Below are 23,516 nucleotides of genomic sequence, written 5' to 3'. Positions count from 1 at the left end.
TCCACTAAGCTTTAAAGGGAATATGCTGAAGCCACAGTATGCAGTCAAAGTTTCCGTCTGGTTTCTTTGTATTTAATCACAAGTTCCCTAATATAGCCTGTAAGCAATATGACACACGTTTAAGATATCAAATAACCATCCATGGTTAATAAGTTCAAAAACAGGCTTGCTGAATAGAGGATAAAATGCACTCCGTCATGTTGCTGTCATTTCTTACAGGAGTCACAGCACAGATACCTATTCTACTTTTGTCACATATTTTTGAAGATGCATGAGAGGAATTTGTTATCACTTCAGTAACCTTGTCATGTGAAGTGGAAATGCAGCTGCTGTTGACACTACAGATACCTTTAGAGAACAGGGCTATTTACAGGCGTGACAGAGACTAATGTCAAAATTCATATTGAAGTAACATTCACAGATATATGAATAACTGTTTTTTAAGAAGCAACACTAAGGGGCACATTTACTAATCCACGAACACTCCAAGCATTCGATCGGCGTATTTTCTGCGACTATTTCATTCCTGAGCGACTTTTTCGTATTTTTCGCCTCTTTTTCGTACTTTGCAACAAAATTTGGGCGACAAAATTGTATTGTCGGATACATTCAAGCTTCGGTATCGTGACATTCCTTGGGCCAGGTTGGAGCTGCAGAGTACCATTGATTCCTATGGGAGGCTTCCAAAATCATGCACAGAAGGATCAAAGTCGGTAAGGTTTTCCTGCATTTTACGACCGTTCGGATACGAAAATTTCAGGACTTTCGGATCGCCAATACGATATTATCATGACTAATATGATTTTTTCTTAAGCATATTTGTGATACTTGCGATCTTAAGAAATTATCGTATCCAATCCAAATTTATCCCATTCAGGATTCGAACGCGCGTTTTCATAAATGTGTCCCTAAGGGGCAGATTCTTCAAAGTACGAGTTTGAATACTGAAATGAGTAAAATTCGGATTAGATACGATAATTTCTGATGATCAGAAATGTCACGAAAATGCTTACAAAAAATCGTAATAGTCACAATAATATCGTATTGACAATCCGAAAGTCACAAAATGTTTGTATCCAAATGATCATAAACAGCGGAAAAACTTTTCTGACTTTGATCCTTCTGTGCATGATTTTGGAAGTCTCCCATAGGGCTCAATGGCACCCTGCAGCTCCAACCCGGCCCAAGGAAAGTCTCCCATAGGGCTCAATGGCACTCTGCAGCTCCAACCTGACCCAAGGAAAGTCTCCCATAGGACTCAATGGCACTCTGCAGCTCCAACCTGGCCCAAGGAAAGTCTCCCATAGGGCTCAATGGCACTCTGCAGCTCCAACCTGGCCCAAGGAAAGTCTCCCATAGGACTCAATGGCACTCTGCAGCTCCAATCTGACCCAAGGAAAGTCATGATACTGATGCTTTAATGAATCCGAAACTTTTGCACTTGTTGCGTCAAATACGATTTTGTCGCACAAAAAGTGGCGCAAATTAATGAAAAAGTAGCAAAAAATACACACAGTTCGAAAACTATTGTTTTGTTTTCGGAATCAATTGTACTTTGATAAATGTGCCCCAAACTATTAACCTTAGCCCCGTTCAAAATGCTGGCAATAAAGAGGTTTTAGTTTTAGAAAAAACTGCCAAAAAACTGGCTAGAAATTCTCTTCTACCTAAATTTGCCCGGTTGACTTCAATGGGTTATACCAGTAAAAAAATTAGACTTAAGGTATTAGATACATTAAAATAAATATGTTGATTATAATAAATTATTTCAATGATCACAATTCACAAGGACAAACATGAAGCTGTAACACAAACTATTGTTAAACACCTTTATAAAAATGGTCCTTAAAGGATAAGTAACCCCATATGTTAATGGGTCTTTGCACAGGCCATCACTCCCCTAGACTAAACAGACACCCCAGTAATTGAACCAAAAAGGAGTGGAATGCATTTGGCAGCCCCTCTGTCTGGCCATTTCATTACCTGTCCCCAGCTCCCTGATGCTAAAGCAGGAAGCCTATCTGTTTCTTGTTTTCAGTATCAACTCTGCCTTTCTATGCATACGGGGCAACATGACTGTTCTGATGCGTTTTTTTGGGGAGAGTGGGGGAATCTGTGCAGGGACCCCCAGATTAAAGAATGGGCTTACTAATGCATTAGGGGTAGTTTGCATTTAAATTACATTTTAGTATGATATAGCATGACCTATTCTTAGCAACTTTTCAGCTGGACTTTATTTTTTTTAGTTTATAAATTATTTGCCTTATTCTTCTGCCTCTTTCCAGCTCTCAAACTATTGCTCTGTAAGGCTATAATTTTATTGATATTGATAATTGTATTACTTATTTTGCTATTTAATCCACCTACTATTCATAGTCTTATTCAAACAACTGTGCCTCAGCTTATCCCCACCTGCATTTTCTCCACAGACAAAGACATATGGATCTAATTTGGGCACAAAAACAAGAAAGTATGCATTTTCACGCTAAAAAATCCAGGCAAAGAAAGCCCAGGCACAGCTACATGTGCCATTAGCCTAAAACAGAAGCATCTCTATTTTAAATTATATTTCTGTAACACCAGAACAGTAAATCAGAAAACTTGCAAACAATCAAATCAGCAGGTCCTTGGCTGCCAACACAGTTTAAAGGAAATGGCAGCCTGGCATTGTGCAGTTGGATGCAATAGGGTGGGTATGAGTGAAGCAATGTGTGAGACGTCGCTGCTCTGTAAAGCTATTGCATACACCAGATGGCCATTTTGCGCATCATCAGGCATGGGAATTTCATGAGAACAAGGAACGAGTGAAATGTCCGCTTCTGACATAAAAGAGGTGCAAAATCTTTAATAACTTTATATTGAATATATATACACATTTTTGTAGGGTTTAGATCCCCTTTAAGGTTTCCCACATTTTATACTGTAAATGGATTTTACCATGTTTTTTTCATGTTACAGCACTATTTTTCAAGTTTTCTTAAGAATGGCTGTGTATCCTCTGTTTCGCTATTTTTAGTGAAAGTAAGAAGCACTAATCACAGGAATATCTTGCCAAGGATCCTTCTAAAATAGTAAGTTAGTTAGTTTGCACCACATATAACCATTCACAAAGCACTTACTGCGTTAGGTAGTGTATCTGACTATTGAAAATGCATTAAAGGACATGTAAAATGTTAGGCACCCTCTAGTGAAATCGATTGCTAGTGTTTTTCCCCAGCTGGGGCTTCTGTTAGGGGAAAACTGCACAAGTCTTTGGAAAAAAACTGAGAACTGTGTCGCCATTTTTCTTACCTTTCTACCACTGGTGCCAGGCTTCCCCTGTATGAAATCCTGCTCACACATGCACAATTAAGTATACCCGAGATTTTACTCTACTGTGCATGTGCAGAACACCAAGCGCCAAGGGAACTAAGCACCTCCTGATGCTCTGCTGTGCTCTTCGTGCCTGATCCTGTGCGAGGGATAGAGTGCAGCTTTCCCCAGTGCTGGTTAGACAAGTACTTTGAATGCGTAAGTGGGGAATGTAAATTACACCTTTTACCTTTTTTGCATATTTTGGTGTGATTTACATTTCTATATTTCTATTCATCTTGTCTTCATGTTATGGACACTCAGTCAATCAGATTTTGTACTTTATTTCCTGTGCAAAGAAGATGCTTTCAACATCATGTATTATAGTAGCTTAAAGGGGTAGTTCACTTTTAGTATGTTATAGAATTACCAATTCTTAGCAACTTTTCAATTGGTCTTCATTTTTTATTTTGTATAGTTTTTAAATGACTTCTTCTGAGTCAAAAGGGGGTCACTGACCCTGGCAGCCAAAAACGATTGCTCTGTGACGCTAAAATTGTATTGTTATCATAACTTTTTATTACTTCTCTTTTTATTCAGGCCCTCTTATATTCATATTCCAGTCAAACCACTTCCTGGTTACTAGGGTAATTTAGACTATAACAGCTAGATAGTTGCTGAAATTTCAAAAGAAGAGTTGCTGCACAAAAACCTAAATAATTCAGAATCCACAAATAATAAAAAATTAAGAGCAGTTGCAATTTATCTCAGAATATCACTTTCTACAGAACTACCCCTTTAATAAATATCTGCCACATTTCAGATGACCAAAGATCACCTACACCATTTCATTGTAACAGATAATATAGTATAGTGTAGTGTAATATAGTGCATTGTGGCTCCTAAACTACTTTTGCTATTGCTTTGAATGCCTCATGCAATTGCCTTTTTTACCCCATTCTTACTGAACAGTTACAATCTTTAAGCGTAACATAACAATGGGCTAAGTTTATGTTTCACAGCTGTATCTACATCCAGAAGTTACCTTCCCTTCCTGCACTCCTTACTGAAAAAACGTGCCATAATATTATTAATGTTCCTTGCCTCTTCTCTTTGGCTTTAACCAAAAAAGGAAATCAAGTCAAACGCTGAATTGGTTGATCTGCCAGTTAAGAAAATAGAGACAGAGCAGAGAAAAGAGCACTAAGAGCATCATCCACATCACATTGACATTGTTCTCTACCATTCATTCAAAGGGGTTTGTAGTTTAAAGGGGTTGTTCACCTTACAAACATTTTTTCCAGTTTGGTTGTTTTTACACAAAAAAATATATTTTGTTTAGTACACTATAATTGTTTACCTTCTCATGTCTCCCTGTAATAGCTCTGTGAGGAAACTTCAGAAAATAAAGCATTGTATATGTTTAGCGGTGGCATTGTCCTTAGCCCTATTTCAATTTCAATAGCTACCTCCATGGCTACCCAGTACCTTTGTATATATAAACCAGTGCTGTCCAACTGGTGGCCTGCTGGTCTACCTTGTGCAGCTCTGGTATCTGCATTATTCACACCCTAGACTAAGATTGTAAGGCCCTGCTTGTTCACACCTGTTAATCCCTGTAAAGCTGGCTATTCACTGAAAGATTCCCAATTGACAATCGGCTAGATATTGGTCAGACAGGTCCATCTGAGGGTCCCATACATGGGCTAATTAGCTACCAACTCTGTCTGTCCATATATGGCCATCTTAAGACAATTAAGTGCCCACACTGGCCACTTTTTCACACCTCAAATAGACTGTAGAGAGGGCACTAGTATTTTATCACTGTATGTAGTAAAGTACATAGTGTTCATCTTAGAGTGGTCCTGATCAATAACTTGCATGGTCCTGAAAGGTTTCCCTGTCTCCTGCTGTGCAGTGTCTGTGCCTGTACTATGCTACCTGTGTGCAGCATACTTTGCCTGCCCTACCCTGCCTGTGTGTGCCATACTCCAATTGCCCTATGCCTTGTATGTGCCATACTTTGAATGGCCAGCATTGCCTGTGCATGCCATAGTCTGCCAGGCCTACGCTGCCTGTGTGTGTGCCATATTCTGCCTGTAAGTGCCATACTCCAAGTGCCCTATCCTTCCTGTGTGTGTCATACTCTGCCTGCCTGTGTGTGCCATACTCTGCCTGCCTGTGTGTGCCATACTCTGCCTGCCCTACACTGCCAGTGTAGAGAGCTGAGCCTGGAGGGGGATGATATTTGGAAATAGTTTTTGGGGGGAGTCCTTAAAGGATTTATTCATATGCAGGGTGTTGCTTTGCTATCCACAGGGGAGGAGAAGGAGGTGACATATAAATTTAAGGTTATGAGTAATGGGTGATATCCCTGCAGTGAGTACCTGCCACTTGTTTTTTTTTTGTGTGCTACCACCAGTAACGTGTATATGGTCTTAAAAGTTCTTGTGATAACATGGGTGCGATTTTAAAACACAGTGTGGTTAACACTGGCTTCAATTATCGGTCCTCCACCATTTATTCCAGAAAAATCCAGACCTAGGTAACACAGAAGTTGGATAGCACTGAGCATACCTCCCAACCGTCCCGCTTTCAGCGGGACAGTCCCGATATTTATGGCACTTCCCGCTACCCCGGATTCACTGTTAGATGTCCCGCTTTTCAGCTTTGCCATTTAATTGATTGCTGTGCTGCTCTGCTCCAGGGAATAAAGCCCCGCCCCAATAATTTTTCAATCTCCCCTGCTACACTCAAGCTCACAGGTTTACCTTGATGTTTAATTGTCCTGGGAGGAGCATTTGTGACAAGGCAAGGGTTAACTATTGGCTTTGGCTGCATTCCTCTCCTGCTCAGTGGGTCAGGGGCTGAGGGGGCTCTGTCTTTTATCAGGCAGAAGAGGCTGCTGCTTTTATTTGTGTGCTGGGCAGTTTCACCTTCCCACCCCTAATATATATCTCTCACTCCTGGGGATCTCTGGCAGAGCACAGCATGCAGGGGAAGTATCGCTCATTCATAAAATATAGCAGACATTTAAAGGGGCCCTTATAAGTCTGGGAACCTTAGGCCTTGTTAACATACCGCCCAACTGGCCCGCTTTCCGCAGGACAGTCCCGGTTTTGGTAGTGCATCCCGCTGTCCCGGATAGTTCCATGAATGTCCCGCATTTCCGTAATGCGGGACATTCATGGAACTATCCCTGACAGTGGGATGCGCTGGCTGTAGTCAGGCGTTCCTCTTCTTCAGTGGCTCCTCTTTATATGCGGCTCCTTGTCGGTGGAGCCAGGCCCTTTTATAAGGTTGCGCCCGTGCGTATTGACGTCACACGCACGCATGCACGGGAGCAACCTTATAAAAGGGCCTGGCTCCACCGACAAGGAGCCACATATAGAGAGGAGCCGCTGCAGAAGAAGAAGCAGCAGCATGTATGGAGGCTCTGTGTATTGGGGGGATACTGTGTATTGGGGGGATACTGTGCATGGGGGCTACTGTGTATAGGGGGCTACTGTGTATGGGGGGGCACCTGTGTTCTTTTTGTCCCTCTTTTCATTTTTCAAATGTTGGGAGGTATGCACTGATATAGAATATAATACTGTATCTGAAGTAAACACACAACTTTTACAAATGCAAGGCACAGGTACATTATACTTTAATTTGATCAATTTTAATTTTTGGTGTTACTGTTCCTTTAAGACATTCAGGGGGCTGCTGCCTTGAGGCGAGTTGAAAATCTTGGCTCAGTAAGTGTCTCCTTTTAACTCTGAAATGAAATTATGCTTGTAATAAACATAATCATGGCTCCATACTTTCTCCTTCACTGTCAATGATTTTAACGCGAATGACTGTTATTAACATACCTCCCAACATTTGAAAAATGAAAAGAGTGACAAAAAGATTAGGCGCGCGCAGCGCGGCAATTTTTTTGGCCACGCTCACTTTTGTGGCCACGCCCCAATTACCACACCCAATTTTTTTAAACACAGTAGCCCCCCCCATACACAGGTGCCCCCCATACACAGTAGCCCCCTATACACAGTAGCCCTCTATACACAGTAGCCCCCATGCACAGTATCCCCCCAGTACACAGTATCACCCCAATACACAGAGCCTCCATACATGCTGCTGCTGCTGCTTCTTCTTCTGCAGCGGCTCCTCTCTATATGTGGCTCCTTGTCAGGCCCTTTTATAAGGTTGCGCCTGGCTCCACCGACAAGGAGCCGCATATAGAGAGGAGCCACTGAAGAAGAGGAACGCCTGACTACAGCCAGCGCATCCCACTGTCAGGGATAGTTCCATGAATGTCCCGCATTACGGAAATGCAGGACATTCATGGAACTATCCGGGACAGCGAGATGCGCTACCAAAACCGGAACTGTCCTGCGGAAAGCGGGACAGTTGGGCGGTATGATTTCTAGCCATGTTAACAAGGCCTAAGGTTCCCAGACTTATAAGGGCCCCTTTAAATGTCTGCTATATTTTATGAATGAGCGATACTTCCCCTGCATGCTGTGCTCTGCCAGAGATCCCCAGGAGTGAGAGATATATGTTAGGGGTGGGAATGTGAAACTGCCCAGCACACAAATAAAAGCAGCAGCCTCTTCTGCCTGATAAAAGACAGAGCCCCCTCAGCCCCTGACCCACTGAGCAGGAGAGGAATGCAGCCAAAGCCAATAGTTAACCCTTGCCTTGTCACAAATGCTCCTCCCAGGACAATTAAACATCAAGGTAAACCTGTGAGCTTGAGTGTAGCAGGGGAGATTGAAGAGTTAAGGGGGCGGGGCTTTATTCCCTGGAGCAGAGCAGCACAGCAATCAATTAAATGGCAAAGCTGAAAAGCGGGACATCTAACAGTGAATCCGGGGCAGCGGGAAGTGCCATAAATATCGGGACTGTCCCACTGAAAGCGGGAGGTATGTATTAATAGTGCGTCTTGACATGAACTAGCCGCTTAGTCAAGCTGCATACACTTTATAAAACAATAGTAAGCGCATTATTCCATGAAATAAATGTCCTCTTCACGCACGTCATCCAAATTTTATTTGCAAGAAAATATGCCCAGGGTGACCCCCAGACTGTGGATTGAACATGGCATACGGCCGTACAAGACATACAGAAAACAGAACAATAAAGATAGCAGCCTTTACTGAGCTTCCGTTTCGTTGATTCCTGTGTCCCAGTCTGTTAATGGGCTGCCAACAGTTTCAGGTCAGGTTGCTATGGATACAGGAAGTTTCCGCCCCCAGACGGACTGAGCAGACAGGAGGAAAGCATTGCAGTGAGTATTGAGCGCTGTTTACTTTAGTGGAAGTAGCAGGAAGGCAGAGAAGCCATTTCAAAAGCCTCTGTATTCGATACACACTGGGACAGTTGCTCTCTGTCTACCCAATGCCTACAGATATATATACTATGTATTCTGCCTTAGGCAGATTTTCAATAAGGCTAGGGGTCACTCTATTTCTGCACTGTCCTGGAAATTTTCTCCTCCTCCTGCAAGCTCCGTTCTGCTGTAATTAGCTGTGCTCCGATTGGATCTTTCTTCTTGTGGATTGTCCAGTCAGAGCACAGCTTTCTTGACAGGCAGTAAAATTGACCAATCAAGGCACAGATGCAGACAGGGCTTGGGGAGATATTACAAAATAAAGGCAGTGCAGAAATGAAGACTGAAAATGAGAATCTGCAGGCTGTAAACTTTACCTAAGAACTTTTGCTGCAGATTTCATCCCACTCCCACAGGTACTATACACAGGTACAACACCCAGGTGCAATACGCAGGTGCTATACCCAGGTACTATACGCAGGTACAATACCCAGGTACAATACCCAGGTGCAATACGTAGGTGCTATACACAGGTACAATACCCAGGTGCTATACCCTGACGCTATACACAGGTACTATACACAGCTACTATACGCAGGTACAATACCCAGGTGCAATATGCAGGTGCTATACCCAGGCGCTATACACAGCTACTATACGCAGGTACAATACCCAGGTGCAATATGCAGGTGCTATACCCAGGCGCTATACACAGATACTATACGCAGGTACAATACCCAGGTGCAATACGCAGGTGCTATACCCAGGCACTATACACAGGTACTATACGCAGGTAATAATAAATTACATTTGTTACTGCAGTATATCTTTCTCCACTGGGTTTTTAATAATTCTGTGTGTCACCTACCATTCAGAGCATTGTCTGCTATGTTCCCCCCATGATTGCTTGGGTTTCCTCCAGATACTATGGTTACTATACTACAAAACATATGTAGATTAACTGGCTCCTGATAAAGGTGAACATAGGGTGTGTAAATGTGCTAGGGACTTTAGATTGTGTTGAATGATATATTTTACACAGCTGCAGAATATGTTAGATCTATACAATTAAAAAATAATGAGTTAGGAAACAAAAGCAAAGACTTGATTGGTTTTTATTGGCTTGTGCCCATAAAATTAGCACCTTTGTGCATAAATTAGCCCCATAGTGCGAAACCCTTTAGCTATCAGCAAATGGCTATGATTGGTGAAGTGCAGGTCAGATTTGTCTAAATACAGACACATTACGTAGAACAATTTAGCTGGCATGTGCTGCTTTTTGACAGTGTTAGACGCTTTCTATCTTTCATTTCTTTATAGCTGTATGTGCCCTGAGTTGTTTAGAAGTGCTAAATATTTCTAAATAGGAACCTTGCTGGTGGTAATATGTTTAACTGTAAAAGTATATGATGTGTAAGATTGCCATTTTAGTAGTTTTTGTACCTTATAATAAATAGTTAACAAAGTTTGTGTTTTTTGTGGTTTATTAATTTTCAGACATGGGCATTTTTGTTTGCCGAAACTCCCTGAGAATGTTAAACGTCAGATGGCTTTATCACCGGTGCCTTTCTCTATATAACAGCAACCATGGCTTTAATGAGGCAAAAATTAAGGAGAAACTTGCACAGTTCACTGGGGGATCAGTAGATCTATCTAAAATGGATAATGGAATTGCAGAGATCTGCATTAATAACCCTTCACGAATGAATGCATTCACAGGTATGACATTCTTTCTTACAGTCCATTTTTCTTAAAGGACAAGGAAAGGCTAAGTTACTTGGGGGTGCCAAAATGTTAGGCACCCCCAAGTGACTTAAATCGCCTACCTTTTACCCCGGGCTGGTGCCTCTGTTCGGAGAGAACAGCACCAGCCCGGGGTAGCTGCAATAGCTTCCTGCTTCGCGTGTGCGCGCATGCACAGTAGAGTGAAAAAGCAGAGCTTAAACTATAAAGTCGACTTTTCACTCTACTGCGCATGCACCAGTCCCGGGAATTTGCTGGCAGAATGAAGCAGGAAGGAGGAAACGCTCACTACAGGTACCCTGGGCTAGTGCTGTTTTCTCCTAACAGGGGCACCAGCCAGGGGTACAAGGTAAGTGATTTAAGTCACTTGGGTGTGCCTAACATTTTGGCACCCCCCAAGTGACTTAGCCTTTCCTTGTCCTTTAAAGGGGGGGGGGGTTAACTTTATTTTAAGTATGATGTAGGTATTGATATTCCAGGACAATTTACGATTGTCATTTAGCTTTTTGTTAGGCAGCTCTCTGGGTATTTCAAGCAGCTATCTGGTTATTTATCCTAGAAACTGGGCTTTGATTCGAGTGAGGAACGGAATTATACATAGACAAACAACTGAATAAGGAGTAATGAAATTCTAAAGTAACAATTACAATTAAAGTGTTGCTTCACAGAGCAATTGTTTATGGTCTGCTGGGGTCAGTGAACCTCCTGAAAGCTAGAAAGAGGCAGAAAAGGAAGGCAAATACCTAAACAACTACAAAAAATAAATAATGAAGACCAATCGCAAAGTTGTTAGGAATAGGACATTATATAACAGAACGGTTACAAGTGCAACCAAAGAGCTTTCTCAAATAAATTTTCACTTTAGGTGTGATTCATTACTTTTCAGTGTGACATAAAAACCCTTACTCAACAAGTTTTGCTGTCAGTCTGATCTGGCATATTTCCTGAAGACACTAGTTTATCACTTTAGTACTTACATGCAAATGAAAATGCGTAGATTGACCGGGTAATGAATAATTTGTTACTCACCCACCCTGTGTTTTGGGGAAGATGGTGAATAAATACAGTATAATTAAAAATGAGCAAATTAACTGTCCATGTTTAGTAGATCTGGTTATAAAAACATACCTTCCAAGATTTGAAAAACCCAAGACGGCCAAAAAGATCTGCCGCACTTCAGACACACCCCAGACGTGCCAGTATAATAACTACAGATAATGGATAATGAGTAAATTAACCCCAGGTGTGTCAGTATAATCACTAAATAAAATGGATAAGGGCATATTAACCCAAAACATGCTAGTATAATCACTAAATATAATGGATTAACCCCAGATGTGCCATTATAATTACTAAGGAAATGGATAATTGTCATATTAGCCCCAAACATGCTATTAAGACCTCTGTAGAAATGGCTTATGAGCACTCCATTAACACCAGAGAAGCCAGATAGTTCACTGCAAAAATGGGCTACAAGCACTTTATTAATTCCAGAAATGCTAGAAAGATCAACGCAGACAAGCAGAATACCAACACCAAGTTCTTTTTTTTTTTCTAATGCTCCTACTCTGCTTGTCTCTCTCTCTGCCTCACTCTGGCCTGGCTTACAATTCTGTAAAAAGAATCCATAGCTGTGTGTTCCACAGCAAAACACATGGCCATCTTGGATTTTTTTTTTAAAATGCAGGAAGAACCAATAAGGAGCCAGGTAACTAAGAACAATTCAGAACACCAGAACGTGAGCTGCAACGTGACAGTCCCACTAAAAGCAGGACAGTTAGCAAGTATGTACAAACACAGGCCCATATATCAACAGTGGGTAAGTGTGTACCTGGGCAATTAGCCATGGCAACCAGTCAAGTTTTTGCTTTCATTGTTGTACCTGCAGCTGGTTGAAAAATGCCAATTACTGATTGGGTAACTGCCTAGGTAGTAAATGAGCTCCACATACTACAAAAAACCTTGCAGTGGAATGTTGGTACTTATTTTGAGGTTACAAAATAATTTTATTTGATTAAACACAAAAATGTTCAGGATTGCTGGCTTTGTAATTGCTACATAGAGCTGAATGTTGTTTCAGGAACAATGATGATTGAGCTCGAAGAACGGATTAGCGATCTTGAAAACTGGAAGAATGGGAAAGGGCTCATTGTTTATGGTGCTGAAAATACCTTCTGTTCTGGCTCTGATCTGAATGCAGTTAAAGCAATCTCCAATCCACAGGCAAGCATCCTATTTTACTTTTGACCTACTTTAATTTTCCATTCAGCCGCTATAATTCCATAGGGTGAAGGCCAATTTGATGCCTTTTAATACCATACTATTTAACAGTAAATCAAATTAGTAACTTAAATACTTATATTGAAATAAAAGTTATTCTTATCCAGTACGCGTAAAACAGTTCTTGTAAAAGTTCATCTTCTGTCTATAGTACTATTTGCCTTTTGCTTTATAATTGTTGTTATTTTTCTTCTAGAAGTCCATTCACTTTCAAACCCATTCTTTTTAACCAAGTTTTAAATAATATACAACTTACTTGGTCTTGTTCTTATGTGGTTAATGGTACCCTGAGTTTTAAAGGGTTGTTCACCTTTGAGTTAACTTTTAGAATGATGTAAAGAGTAATATTCTGAGACAATTTGTAATTGGTCTTTTTTTTTTTTTTTTTTTACTTATTTCACTTTGTTTAGAAGCTCTTCCATTTTGAGTTTCAGCAGCTATCTGGTTGCTAGGGTCCAAATTAACTTAGCAACCAGGGAGTGGTTTGAATGAGAGGCTGGTATATGAATAGGGCAGGGGCTCAATAGAAAAATAACTTATATAAAGTATCAATAGCAATAAAACTGTAGCCTTGCAGAGTAATAGTTTCTTGGCTGCCGGACCCCCATTTGAATGCTGCAAAGAGTTACAAGAAGACGAATAGTTCAAAAACTATAAAAAAATAAATAATGAAGACCAGTTGAAAAGTTGCTTAGAATTGGCCTTTCTATAACTTACTAAAAGTTTACTTAAAGGTGAACCACCCCTTTAACTGCCTGAAAAACAAGGAGCCAAAGTGGCCAAAAGCAGCCCCATTAAACTCACTCAAAAATTACCAGGAATCTTGTCAAGCTGTAGTTCCCTAAAAATGTGTTAGTATGCTTTTTGTAGCAGCTATACCCAGACAAGTGCTGGCACAATTTTGTAATATCATTATAACATTCATACTACATATTTGGTCCAAATATAAATGGACATGTAGACAGTGGAAATAATATCTTCTTACACTCATTGTTACAGCAAGTGCAACACGAGTCAGATATTTGTGTTGTCCATCTTTGTGTGTTGAACCAAATTTGAAACTCTTGAGTAAACATGTACCTTCGCCCAGTAAATACAACTTTTCAGATGATGGCAGAAAGTTGAGAGCTCTTGGTATCACTATCCCACCAACAATGAAAAAGGGATGGGGAAGTCAGCCACAGTGCACAAATGACAGGTACTGCGTGCTGTGGTGGATGCCAACTTTTTTTGCATCTAGCTCTTGAGTCTTAGGCTAGAATGTATTAGTGATATAAGGCTAGTGCCACACATGCTGATTTTCCACCTGTGTATACATGTAGGCCAAGAATCAGCCTATGCACTGGCCTCTGTCTGTTCTCACAGGTACTGTCTTGGGCTGGGTGCAGTCACACAATTTTGGTGCTGAAATGCGCAAATATGCGTTTTCGTGCTGAAATTCACTTCATGCATTATGTCAGTTATTTATTTTTATTGGTCTTACAAAATAATCTTGCAGGGATCACTAAAAGTATTTCATGTCTTCCTCAGGAGGGAATGATGATGTGCATGTTAATGCAGAATACACTGACAAGACTTCAGAGGTACAGTACTGTGTTGACTCCTGTCATATATCACTGAACAAATAATGAATGAACATTTAAGGTAATCTTCACCTTTCTTTTGGTACAGACAAACCATGTATAACCATTTTCATGAAAAACGGGACCTTATGATTTTTTCTTCTGCCTGGTTGCTTGGTTAAATTGGACCATAGCAATCTCATAGCTGCTGAAAGTCCAAACTGGAGAGCTGCTGTCTGCACATAAAGCTAAATAATTTAAAAACTGCAAATAAAAAATGAAAACCAAATGCAAGTCTCAGAATAGCACTTTAAAATTGAATTTAAAGGTGAACAACCCCTTTAAGAATAGACACATAGATAAATAGAGAGGGGGCCTTTTTATTATAAATAGAATACCTTTTGTATGGGTTGTTTTTATATGTTTTCTTTCTTGTATGTTTAATGTATACATCTTTTTTTTTTTTTATAAAAAGCTGCAGAATATGTTAGCGTTTTATGAATACATAATACTAAGGCTAATACAGGTATGGGTTCCAAAATCTCCCATAACCTCCATTTTAATAATTAAAAAATGTTTAAAATTGCCGTTTCGCCCTATTTCAAATGACAGGAAGCCAAGTTTTAGCAGGTATTTTCTAATAAAGCATTCAAAATACTAAATGATTTGCAGGATAGGGCAATTATTGGAGCAGGGTAGAATAGATTTTTTACTTACAAAATGTTAGTGTTACTTTTCCTTAATGTTTAAATAATCTTTTAGTAGACTAAAGGTGGCCATACACCGGCATCGCCAAGCGAGCGGATCTTCACCCGATGTCCCCACCTACGGGTGGTGATATCGGGGAGGCATGTCGGTGAATTCGATCGTTTGGCCCTGGGGCCAAACGATCGAATTCTGCAAGCGGCAATGGGGCAGTCGGTTCGGGGACCGCATCATCGAGCCGATGCGGTCCCCGATCCGACGGGATTTTCTAACATGGCCGACCGATATCTGGCCAATTTCAGGCCAGATATCGGTCGGCCAGTCTGATCGTTTCTGCCCCTACAAGGGACCGATATCGGCAGCTTCTATCGGCCGTGTATGGGGACCTTACAGTATGGAGATCCAGCAAAAAGATCCTTTATCAAGAGGACCCCAGGTCTCGAGCATTCTGGATAACAGATCCCATGCCTGTAATGTATTTGAACAAAAGGGATCAGTACTGTCCTAAAACTTAGTTGGTTTCTGATGAAGAGCTTTGAATTCTCAATGATACTCAAGATCACACATTTTCATACTACATATAGTACCCTGTACTGAATTATTTTGCCTTCTTGTATCAAGGGACATCTTGTGGTTCTGTGGTAGTATTGCATGTTGTTATGATTTTATAAAATGATAGTGATACTTGCTGCTATGTATATTGCTGCTGATACCTTATTTGGCACCATTATTAATCTCTGTGGAGGGTATATATCCAGCTAGCATGGGACCTTTATATGGGCCCCAGTGAAACTGAAACATTAGATTAATGATTTTAGCACATGTAACCTTGTCTGTTAAATGCTGGAACTAATGCCCAGATTCCCAAACCTTTGTACACTTTTCCCCTTGTTTGTGTCTGTATGTTATCAACCCACTTAATCTTTGTAGATTTATACTAAATTATTATTTATTATAGTATAAGCACTACAAAGTTAAACAATTTAAGTTTTCTTGCAACAGATCTGTTATCTGTTATTGAGAGACGGATAAGGAGAATAAGTGATGATAATAATAATAATAAGCAAGAGAGAAGGTGCTTGAAGAAGGTTTGTGGCATAGTTGGTAAAAATATGCAGTCAGAGAAAGTAAGGATTAAGTAGTGAGTTGAGGAATAAGAGAATGGGATCAGGGGCAGAGAAGAGAAAGACCACTGAATCAAAATCCAATGATGTAGGCAGAAAATGTTGAGGAAAAATTATATTGAATAGGTGTTAAAGACAGGAGAAGATTTAAAGGAGAATGCAAGTCAAAATTTAAAAAGCATACTGCCCAAGAAGAGAAGACCCTAGCAAAATGATCTCCCATATTTACGCACAAATAATATCTAGCGGCCCAGCTCCATTCCAATCAGCCTATACTAGATGGCGAGATAATATACCAAGCCTAAGGCCCGACCAGTGGGAAGAAATCACTAAGAATTTTTATAAATTCTTGATTTGTACCAGGGACAGACTGATTCAACATAAATTTACGCTCAGAACTTATTATACCCCGAATAGATTATTTCGCATGGGCCAAATACCAGCCCCTATTTGTAAAAGGTGTGGAGTGGATGGGTCATACTGGCATATGATATGGGCATGTCCTATCATCAGCAGGTATTGGGTGAAAATTACCAGATATATGATAGACACATTGGCCCTCCGTCCCCTATTGCAACCAGACATATGTCTAATAGGCCTAGTGGATGACCTTGCTCCAACTAACTATGCAAGAATTGTGGTAAGATCACTACTATACTACGCCAAAAAAGTGTTAATTATGCATTGGATGGCCCCCCTTCCCCCTCGGAAGACTGTATGGGTAGATTTGGTCAATAAAAAGCTTCCGCTAATCAAGCTTACGTATGAAGCCAGAGGCCAACCGAATAAATTTGACAGAATCTGGGGAGGCTGGCTGGACGCTCACCGAACTGATTTTCCTTGAATTATATATGTGAATAATCTGGCATGTTTTGTATGATAATATGGAAACTCAACTATGGCTGTATCCGCCCCCCCCTCTCTCTTTCTGTATCCCACTCCTATATACTGATAAAAGCAATAAAAATAATTTCTGTTAAAAAAAAAAAAAAAGCATACTGCCCAATAGTCCTCCTATTGTTTAGTAATAACGCCACACTAATCAAATATTTACTCCGTCACAATTCACATTTTCTACAACAGGCAGCCATCTCTAAAAAGGTATTCTCCCTTCCTTTCCCTCCTTGCTTCATACTGCACATTTGTTTCATTCCCTCCCCCCCCCCCTCTGGCAGATCTGTTTCTGATTGGCTGGTGGGCATGTGTAGCTCAGAACAGGAGACAGGATCAAGTTACACACATGCTCAGAGAATAGGAAGGCTGCCACTGGCAGCCTACAGGAAGGAGAGAGAGATTTCAGTGATGTCACTGTAGTCTTCACACTGCTGTAGGCTGCCAGCACCATATCTCAGAGAAGCAAGCAGGGATCTGGGAATTTAGATATGCAGTAAGTACTTAAAAAGAATGCCTTTAGACTTACTTTTAATTTATATTAACCTTTCATTGTCCTTTAAAGAAATGGTTAGGTAGAATAATAGAATGGAAGCTTAAAGAAAACAAAGGTTAAAGCAATTTACAATGCCCAGAGCAGGGATTTCCAGCTCTTTAATATATTTGCACTCATTCCTAGTTAGTTAGTAACTAATTGGATAGACCGAGAACTATGAATCTGTTGTGAAATATGTTTAACTGAGTGATGGCTGCCAACATGACCATGGCAGTGATGTGAGCTTTATCCTTAACAAAGAGGTCACTGCTGAGTGGTAACAAGCTGAATGCATTCATGTTAAATGTCTTTGTGAAAAAGGGTGATCAAGCACAGAGTTAAAGGAGAAGGAAAGGCAAAGTCACTTGGGGGTGCCAAAATGTTAAGCACCCCCAAGTGACTTTAACCGCTTACCTTGTACCCCGGGCTGGTGCCCCTGTTCGGAGAAAATAGCACCAGCCCGGGGTACCTGGAGCGCAGCACTTCCTCCTTTTCACTCTACTGCGCATGCGCGCGCAGCGAAGCCGGAAGGAGGAAGTGCCGACAGCTACCCCGGGCTGGTGCTGTTTTCTCCTGACAGCGGCACCAGCCCGGGGTAAAAGGTAGGCGGTTAAAGTCACTTGGGGGTGCCTAACATTTTGGCACCCCCAAGTGACTTTACCTTTCTTTTTCCTTTAAGCTGTAGACACAACTGGTAGCTGACACTGGTCTAATTACAATTATTTGCTCAGCATGTGAGAAATTAAGAGTTATAGTTCTGCTCAAGCTAGTGTTAAGGTAGCATCCAGAATTCAGCTGTAATGTCTGGTCATTTTAAGGCAGTAGTTTACATATGTGGAGCTGTGAACCCTAAAGGGGATTTGAAATTTGGGGAGTATGGCTTTTACAAGTCTAGAACACTCCCAAAAGATAGTCTAAAGGTTAAATTGCTACCCTATATATTCTTGAAATTATGGCTTGATGTGCGAACATAAACAGATGTAACCAAAAAGATAAATCAAATAAAGGAAGGGATAGAAAGGGAGGGGATTAAGGAAAAGGAGAAATATTATATATCGCTTTTGTAAGCTCTATGGGGTGGGGGCCTTTTTCCTAATGTGTCTCTTACCGCATGGCACTTAATCGCAATACATTTATACTGATATAGTTACATAGGGTTGAAAAAAGACCAGAGTCCATCAAGTTCAACCCATCTAAGTAAACCCAGCACACACAACCCACACCTACCAATCTATACACTCACATACATAAACTATAAATACAACCACTAGTACTAACTGTAGATATTAGTATCACAATAGCCTTGGATATTCTGCTTGTTCAAGAACTCATCCAGGCCCCTCTTAAAGGCATTAACAGAATCTGCCATTACCACATCTCTAGGAAGGGCATTCCATAACCTCACTGCCCTCACCGTGAAAAACCACCTACGCTGCTTCAAATGGAAGCTCCTTTCCTCTAATCTAAAGGGGTGACCTCTGGTGCGCTGATTGTTTTTATGGGAATAAAAACATCCCCCATCTGCCTATAATCCCCTCTAATGTACTTGTACAGAGTAATCATGTCCCCTCGCAAGCGCCTCTTTTCCAGAGAAAACAACCCCAACCTCGACAATCTAACCTCATAGTTTAAATATTCCATCCCCTTAACCAGTTTAGTTGCACATCTCTGCACTTTCTCCAGCTCATTAATATCCTTCTTAAGGACTGGAGCCCAAAACTGCACCGCATACTCAAGGTGAGGCCTTACCAGGGACCTATAAAGAGGCAAAATTATGTTTTCATCCCTTGAGTCAATGCCCTTTTTTATACAAGACAGCACTTTATTTGCTTTAGTAGCCACAGAATGACACTGCCTGGAATTAGACAACTTGTTATCAACAAAAACCCCTAGATCCTTCTCCATTAAGGAAACCCCCAGCACACTACCATTCATTTATACTGATTTATTATAATGCTTGCCCTCCCTGTGGATATTTTTCTACATTGTAAATTTGTACTGTATTTTGTATTCATGTTGTGCTTTATAACGTTATACATACAAGTGGCCCTTGCTGACTGCTTATCAGATGGACCGCTACCATCCAAATCTGACAAGTTGTTATAGCGTGTATTTTATGCTTTTTAACATAAATGATTAAAGTATGCTATACCTATTATTCCGAGTGTAAGAAAATACATCTAACAGTGGTACATTATTGTGAATTAATGTTTTATCGAGGAGTTAGTATAAGGCACTGAACCATTTTTTTGTTGTTTACAGATTACCTCTTATTAGCGTAGCATTAATTCAGGGAAAAGCACTTGGTGGGGGTGCTGAACTTTGTACAGCTTGCGATTTCAGGTATGTTATATTTACATTTTTGGAGATTCCCTTTGTTGACACATACATTTTAATCAAGGACACGAAGTCCAAAATTGTCCAAAATTGTCTAAAAATGTAGCAAATCATATAATAGCGAAATATTTAAAAAATGTGTGCTTTGCAAAGGTTGCATTTAGCTTCAGCAGTACACTTTTCTGTACCAAATTCAGCCACCTTATTGTATCCCTTCCTGGACACAGTACAGGTACCTTAAAAAAACAACCCATTTTGAGACTTTCATGGGTAGATTCCACTCAACACCTAGATAGAAGAAAAAGACTTTGTAAAAAGAATAAAGGCACAGTAAGACAAACACACACATTGCTTTTATATAAAAGAGCATGCTTTCCCTCTCACTACATAGTTCTCTACATAAAGGTTAGAGAACTAAGCTTCTCAAATACAGGCCCAAGATTGATACAACAGCCAGACCAATCAGTATTTATGTTTAAAAATTAATACCTGACAACTCTTTACCAATCTCCAAATGAAGCACAAGAGCTATTTCACCTGGGTGCTTTTCCTGCACTTCTGTTCTTTTTTGCACATTCCACCATTTCAGAACACACACATTAAAGGAGAAGGAAAGGTAAAAACTAAGTAAACTTTATCCGAATAGTCTATGTAAATACAGCGATAAGCACTCACAGTAATGCTGCACTGAGTTCTCTTTCAAAAGATACAGGATTTCTTTCTTTACAGGAGTTCTCTTTCAAAAGATACAGAAACTTGCCTGTTTGTTTTCCTGTGCCAGAGACACGCAGCTCTCTCCTCTCTCCTGCTCCCCCCTCCATCAAGAATGCTAACAACTCCCTCCTCCCCCCCTTATGAATGTGGATCTGAGCCAATCAGGAGGAAGTTTCCTTATAGTCTTACACACTGAGCATGTACACCGGTCTTGGTGCAGGAGCGAGGCATTATGGGAACTTTCTTTACAGAGCTCAGCTTTTTTTTTCCCTATGAGGCTTCTGATCATCTGAATGGGAGAAATATGGGGAGACTTAAGGGCACTATTGAGAGAACTGAAGGTGTGCCTGCAGGTTGAGATTAACTCTTTATTAGCCTTTCCTTCTCCTTTAATGGGCTCCATTCTTCACTATGCCCCCTTAACCCTGCGCTGAGGTACTGGCTAAGGTTGTCCCCCATTACCTTAAGTATTCACAATAGATATAGAGTCACATTGTGATCAGGAACTCTCCAATATTAATAGGCTACAAATACAATACTCCGTGCAGTCAGATTTTGAGCAAAACAATCTGTTTGGTGGCCAATGATATGGTCATGATATTATATTTAAATAACCAAAAAGTATGGCTTTGGCGACACTGACAGCAGATGCTGCAGATGGGTGTCTAAATCTTCCATGTTTACTCACAAATATATTGAAGCTTTACATAGCAGTAGATATTTGAGTTTTGGGGTTGAGAAGAAAAACCTATAAAACCTATTTTGTAAAAAAAAAAAATGGATCTCCTTTACAACCTTCCCTACCTCCCCTGACTTCATATAGTCTCAGGCTCACTTTGACTCTCAAAATATATTATATGGCTGAATTATATTATTACAGCAGAGATTCCCTAATAAAAAGGTCAAATTACATACATATTTATAATTATGGCACAGTTTTGCATTTGCCAGACCTGTGAAAAAGAAATCATTTTATAGTAAAAATCTCTACAGAAGCAGCTATCCAAACTATACAGGGCAATTAACCAATTACCATCCAATATATGCAGCATAAACTATTAGTTTATGAAATTGAAGAGAATACAATACACATTTTTTTTGCATAATTTCTATTAATTAGATTAAAAGCTATAGGCCATATGTCATACTTGGACCTTTTGCATATTTTTATTTACATAAGATCTTTGGTTTCCTGGTGTATTTTCAGGCTGAACTTGCCCATTAATTTTTATACCTGGCAAAATAAATGAAAAATTAGTGTATTAACATGGGTTAGAGATCATTTAATAGTGTTTGGCCTGGAACTGTCTGCACTCAAGTGTATATTTGAAAACCGTCCGGTTTATTTTGAGTTATTTATGTATCTATTTTATCTCCATTTCTGTTGCAGGTTAATGACAGAAGGAAGCGAGATTAGATTTGTCCATAAGCAGATGGGTCTTGTTCCAGGCTGGGGTGGTGCAGCAAGATTAATTCATCTTATTGGAAGTAGACATGCTCTAAAACTTCTGAGTGGTGCACTCAGAGTACACCCTGAAAATGCCCTAGAGCTGGGACTAGCTGACAATATTTTATTAGGTACTGAAGATGGATTTTTGTCAGAAGCAGAGAATTGGATAATGCCGTACATCAAGGGGCCATCAGATGTGAGCAGAGCAGTGAAAAAAGTAATCATTTCAGGAAGAGAACAGAAGCTTGAAGATGCCTTAAGGACCGAGAAAGAAATATTTGGAACTGTTTGGGGCGGACTTGCCAATTTACAGGCTTTGGCAAAAGGAACAAAACACAAATAATGATGCTTACAAACTCTTCTCTCTGATTCTAATAATGCCCAGCAAGGTTAAATTTATACAATGACTTATAAATAATAGTTCTCTACAAGTTGTTTGAACTTAAACATCCAAATAAAACTGAATTGTGCTTGCATTTTATTGGAATTAGTTTATTGTAGTGATTTTTTTTTTTTACAGAATGCCTCTGAAAACAGGTGAAACATTTTGAGCTGATGTTATATTTAAAGGAGAAGAAAAGGCTAATAAAGTTAATCTCAAGCTGCAGGCATACCTTCAATTGTCTCAAAAGTTCCCTTAAGTCTCCCCATACTTCACCTGTTTAGATGATCAGAAGCCAAACAGGAAGAAAAAACACTGAGCTCTGAGTTTTTTTTTTATATATGGTGCAGCTGTAACTCTTGTCTCCTTTTGGTGAGTCAGTAGAGTACATTGCTAAGTCAATACCAATTGATTATTGGTTGTTATTTATCTTTTCTTTTTTTTTGGCCACTGAAGCATGTGCAATTTTATTTTGCTTGTTTAACTGCATGGTTTTTGTCAGTTAGGCGATGGTTAGGTGATAAGCACACAAGGGTGCAATTGTGGAGTCTTGCATACAGTCAGAGCGCATTCTCCTGAGATCTGTTTTGGAGCCCTTGCTCTCTGTTGATTGTTTGTAGATTTAACTCAGGTGCACATGTCTCCCTTCAGTTTAGTTTTAGGATTCAGTTATAAAATACAACCCTGATGAAGGAAGAAAATATGATAGTTCCCCTTTTAAGGATGCCCCCTACACACTACCATTTATTGTATTTCATATTTATGTTATTTCTACCTAATGCATAACCTAGCACTTATACATACTGAAACTCTTTTGCTAGTTTGCTACCCAGTTCTCGAACTTCAAAATGCTCTGCAAAATGACAGCATCCTGCATTGCATGTTTTGTTTTGCGCAATTTAGTGTTAGTAAAAAACGAGACTGTACCTACAATGCCCACGTACAAGTCATTAATAAACAACAAACAGCATAGGGCCAATAACAGACCCTTGCAGTACTCCACTATCAGCAAATGCCCCATTTACTACAACTCTTTGTACTATATCCTTCTCCAGTATTCCTTAATTTAATACGTAACCTGTGTGATATTGTATCAAATGTTTTAGCAAAATCTAAGCAGATCACATTCACTGCTATCCCAGACTCTAGGTTTTTTGCTTTTACCTTCTCATAGAAGGCAAAGGT

General features: G+C 40.1%; 1 protein-coding gene across 3 annotated transcripts; it reads left to right on the top strand.

Annotated features, from left to right (window-relative positions):
• Positions 1-8,156: 8,156 nt before the first annotated feature.
• Positions 8,157-22,436, top strand: echdc1 (ethylmalonyl-CoA decarboxylase 1). 3 transcript variants are annotated; one of them, NM_001044397.1, is made up of 6 exons: positions 8,157-8,201; positions 10,106-10,327; positions 12,432-12,574; positions 14,162-14,214; positions 19,711-19,791; positions 21,890-22,436. In NM_001044397.1, the coding sequence occupies exons 2-6, from the start codon at positions 10,108-10,110 to the stop codon at positions 22,290-22,292; spliced, it is 900 nt and encodes a 299-aa protein (NP_001037862.1). In that variant the 5' UTR covers positions 8,157-8,201; positions 10,106-10,107; the 3' UTR covers positions 22,293-22,436. The 3 variants fall into 3 exon arrangements, with proteins under 3 accessions (NP_001037862.1, XP_031757537.1, XP_031757538.1); XM_031901677.1 differs by lacking the exon at positions 8,157-8,201 and adding an exon at positions 8,252-8,566; XM_031901678.1 differs by lacking the exon at positions 8,157-8,201 and adding an exon at positions 8,998-9,024.
• Positions 22,437-23,516: the final 1,080 nt, after the last annotated feature.

This window comes from Xenopus tropicalis, chromosome 5 (genome assembly GCF_000004195.4).
Source record: "Xenopus tropicalis strain Nigerian chromosome 5, UCB_Xtro_10.0, whole genome shotgun sequence".
NCBI lineage: Eukaryota > Metazoa > Chordata > Amphibia > Anura > Pipidae > Xenopus > Xenopus tropicalis.
Note: the sequence above shows the minus strand (reverse complement) of the source record. Positions and strands in the feature narration are given on the sequence as shown.

Coding starts and splice junctions, on each gene's coding strand:
- echdc1 (XM_031901677.1), top strand. CDS start 8,476: ATGGGCTGCCAACAGTTTCAGGTCAGGTTGCTATGGATACAGGAAGTT. Junction 12,575..14,161: donor AAGCAATCTCCAATCCACAG/GCAAGCATCCTA, acceptor TGTCTTCCTCAG/GAGGGAATGATGATGTGCAT. Junction 14,215..19,710: donor ACACTGACAAGACTTCAGAG/GTACAGTACTGT, acceptor TGTTGTTTACAG/ATTACCTCTTATTAGCGTAG.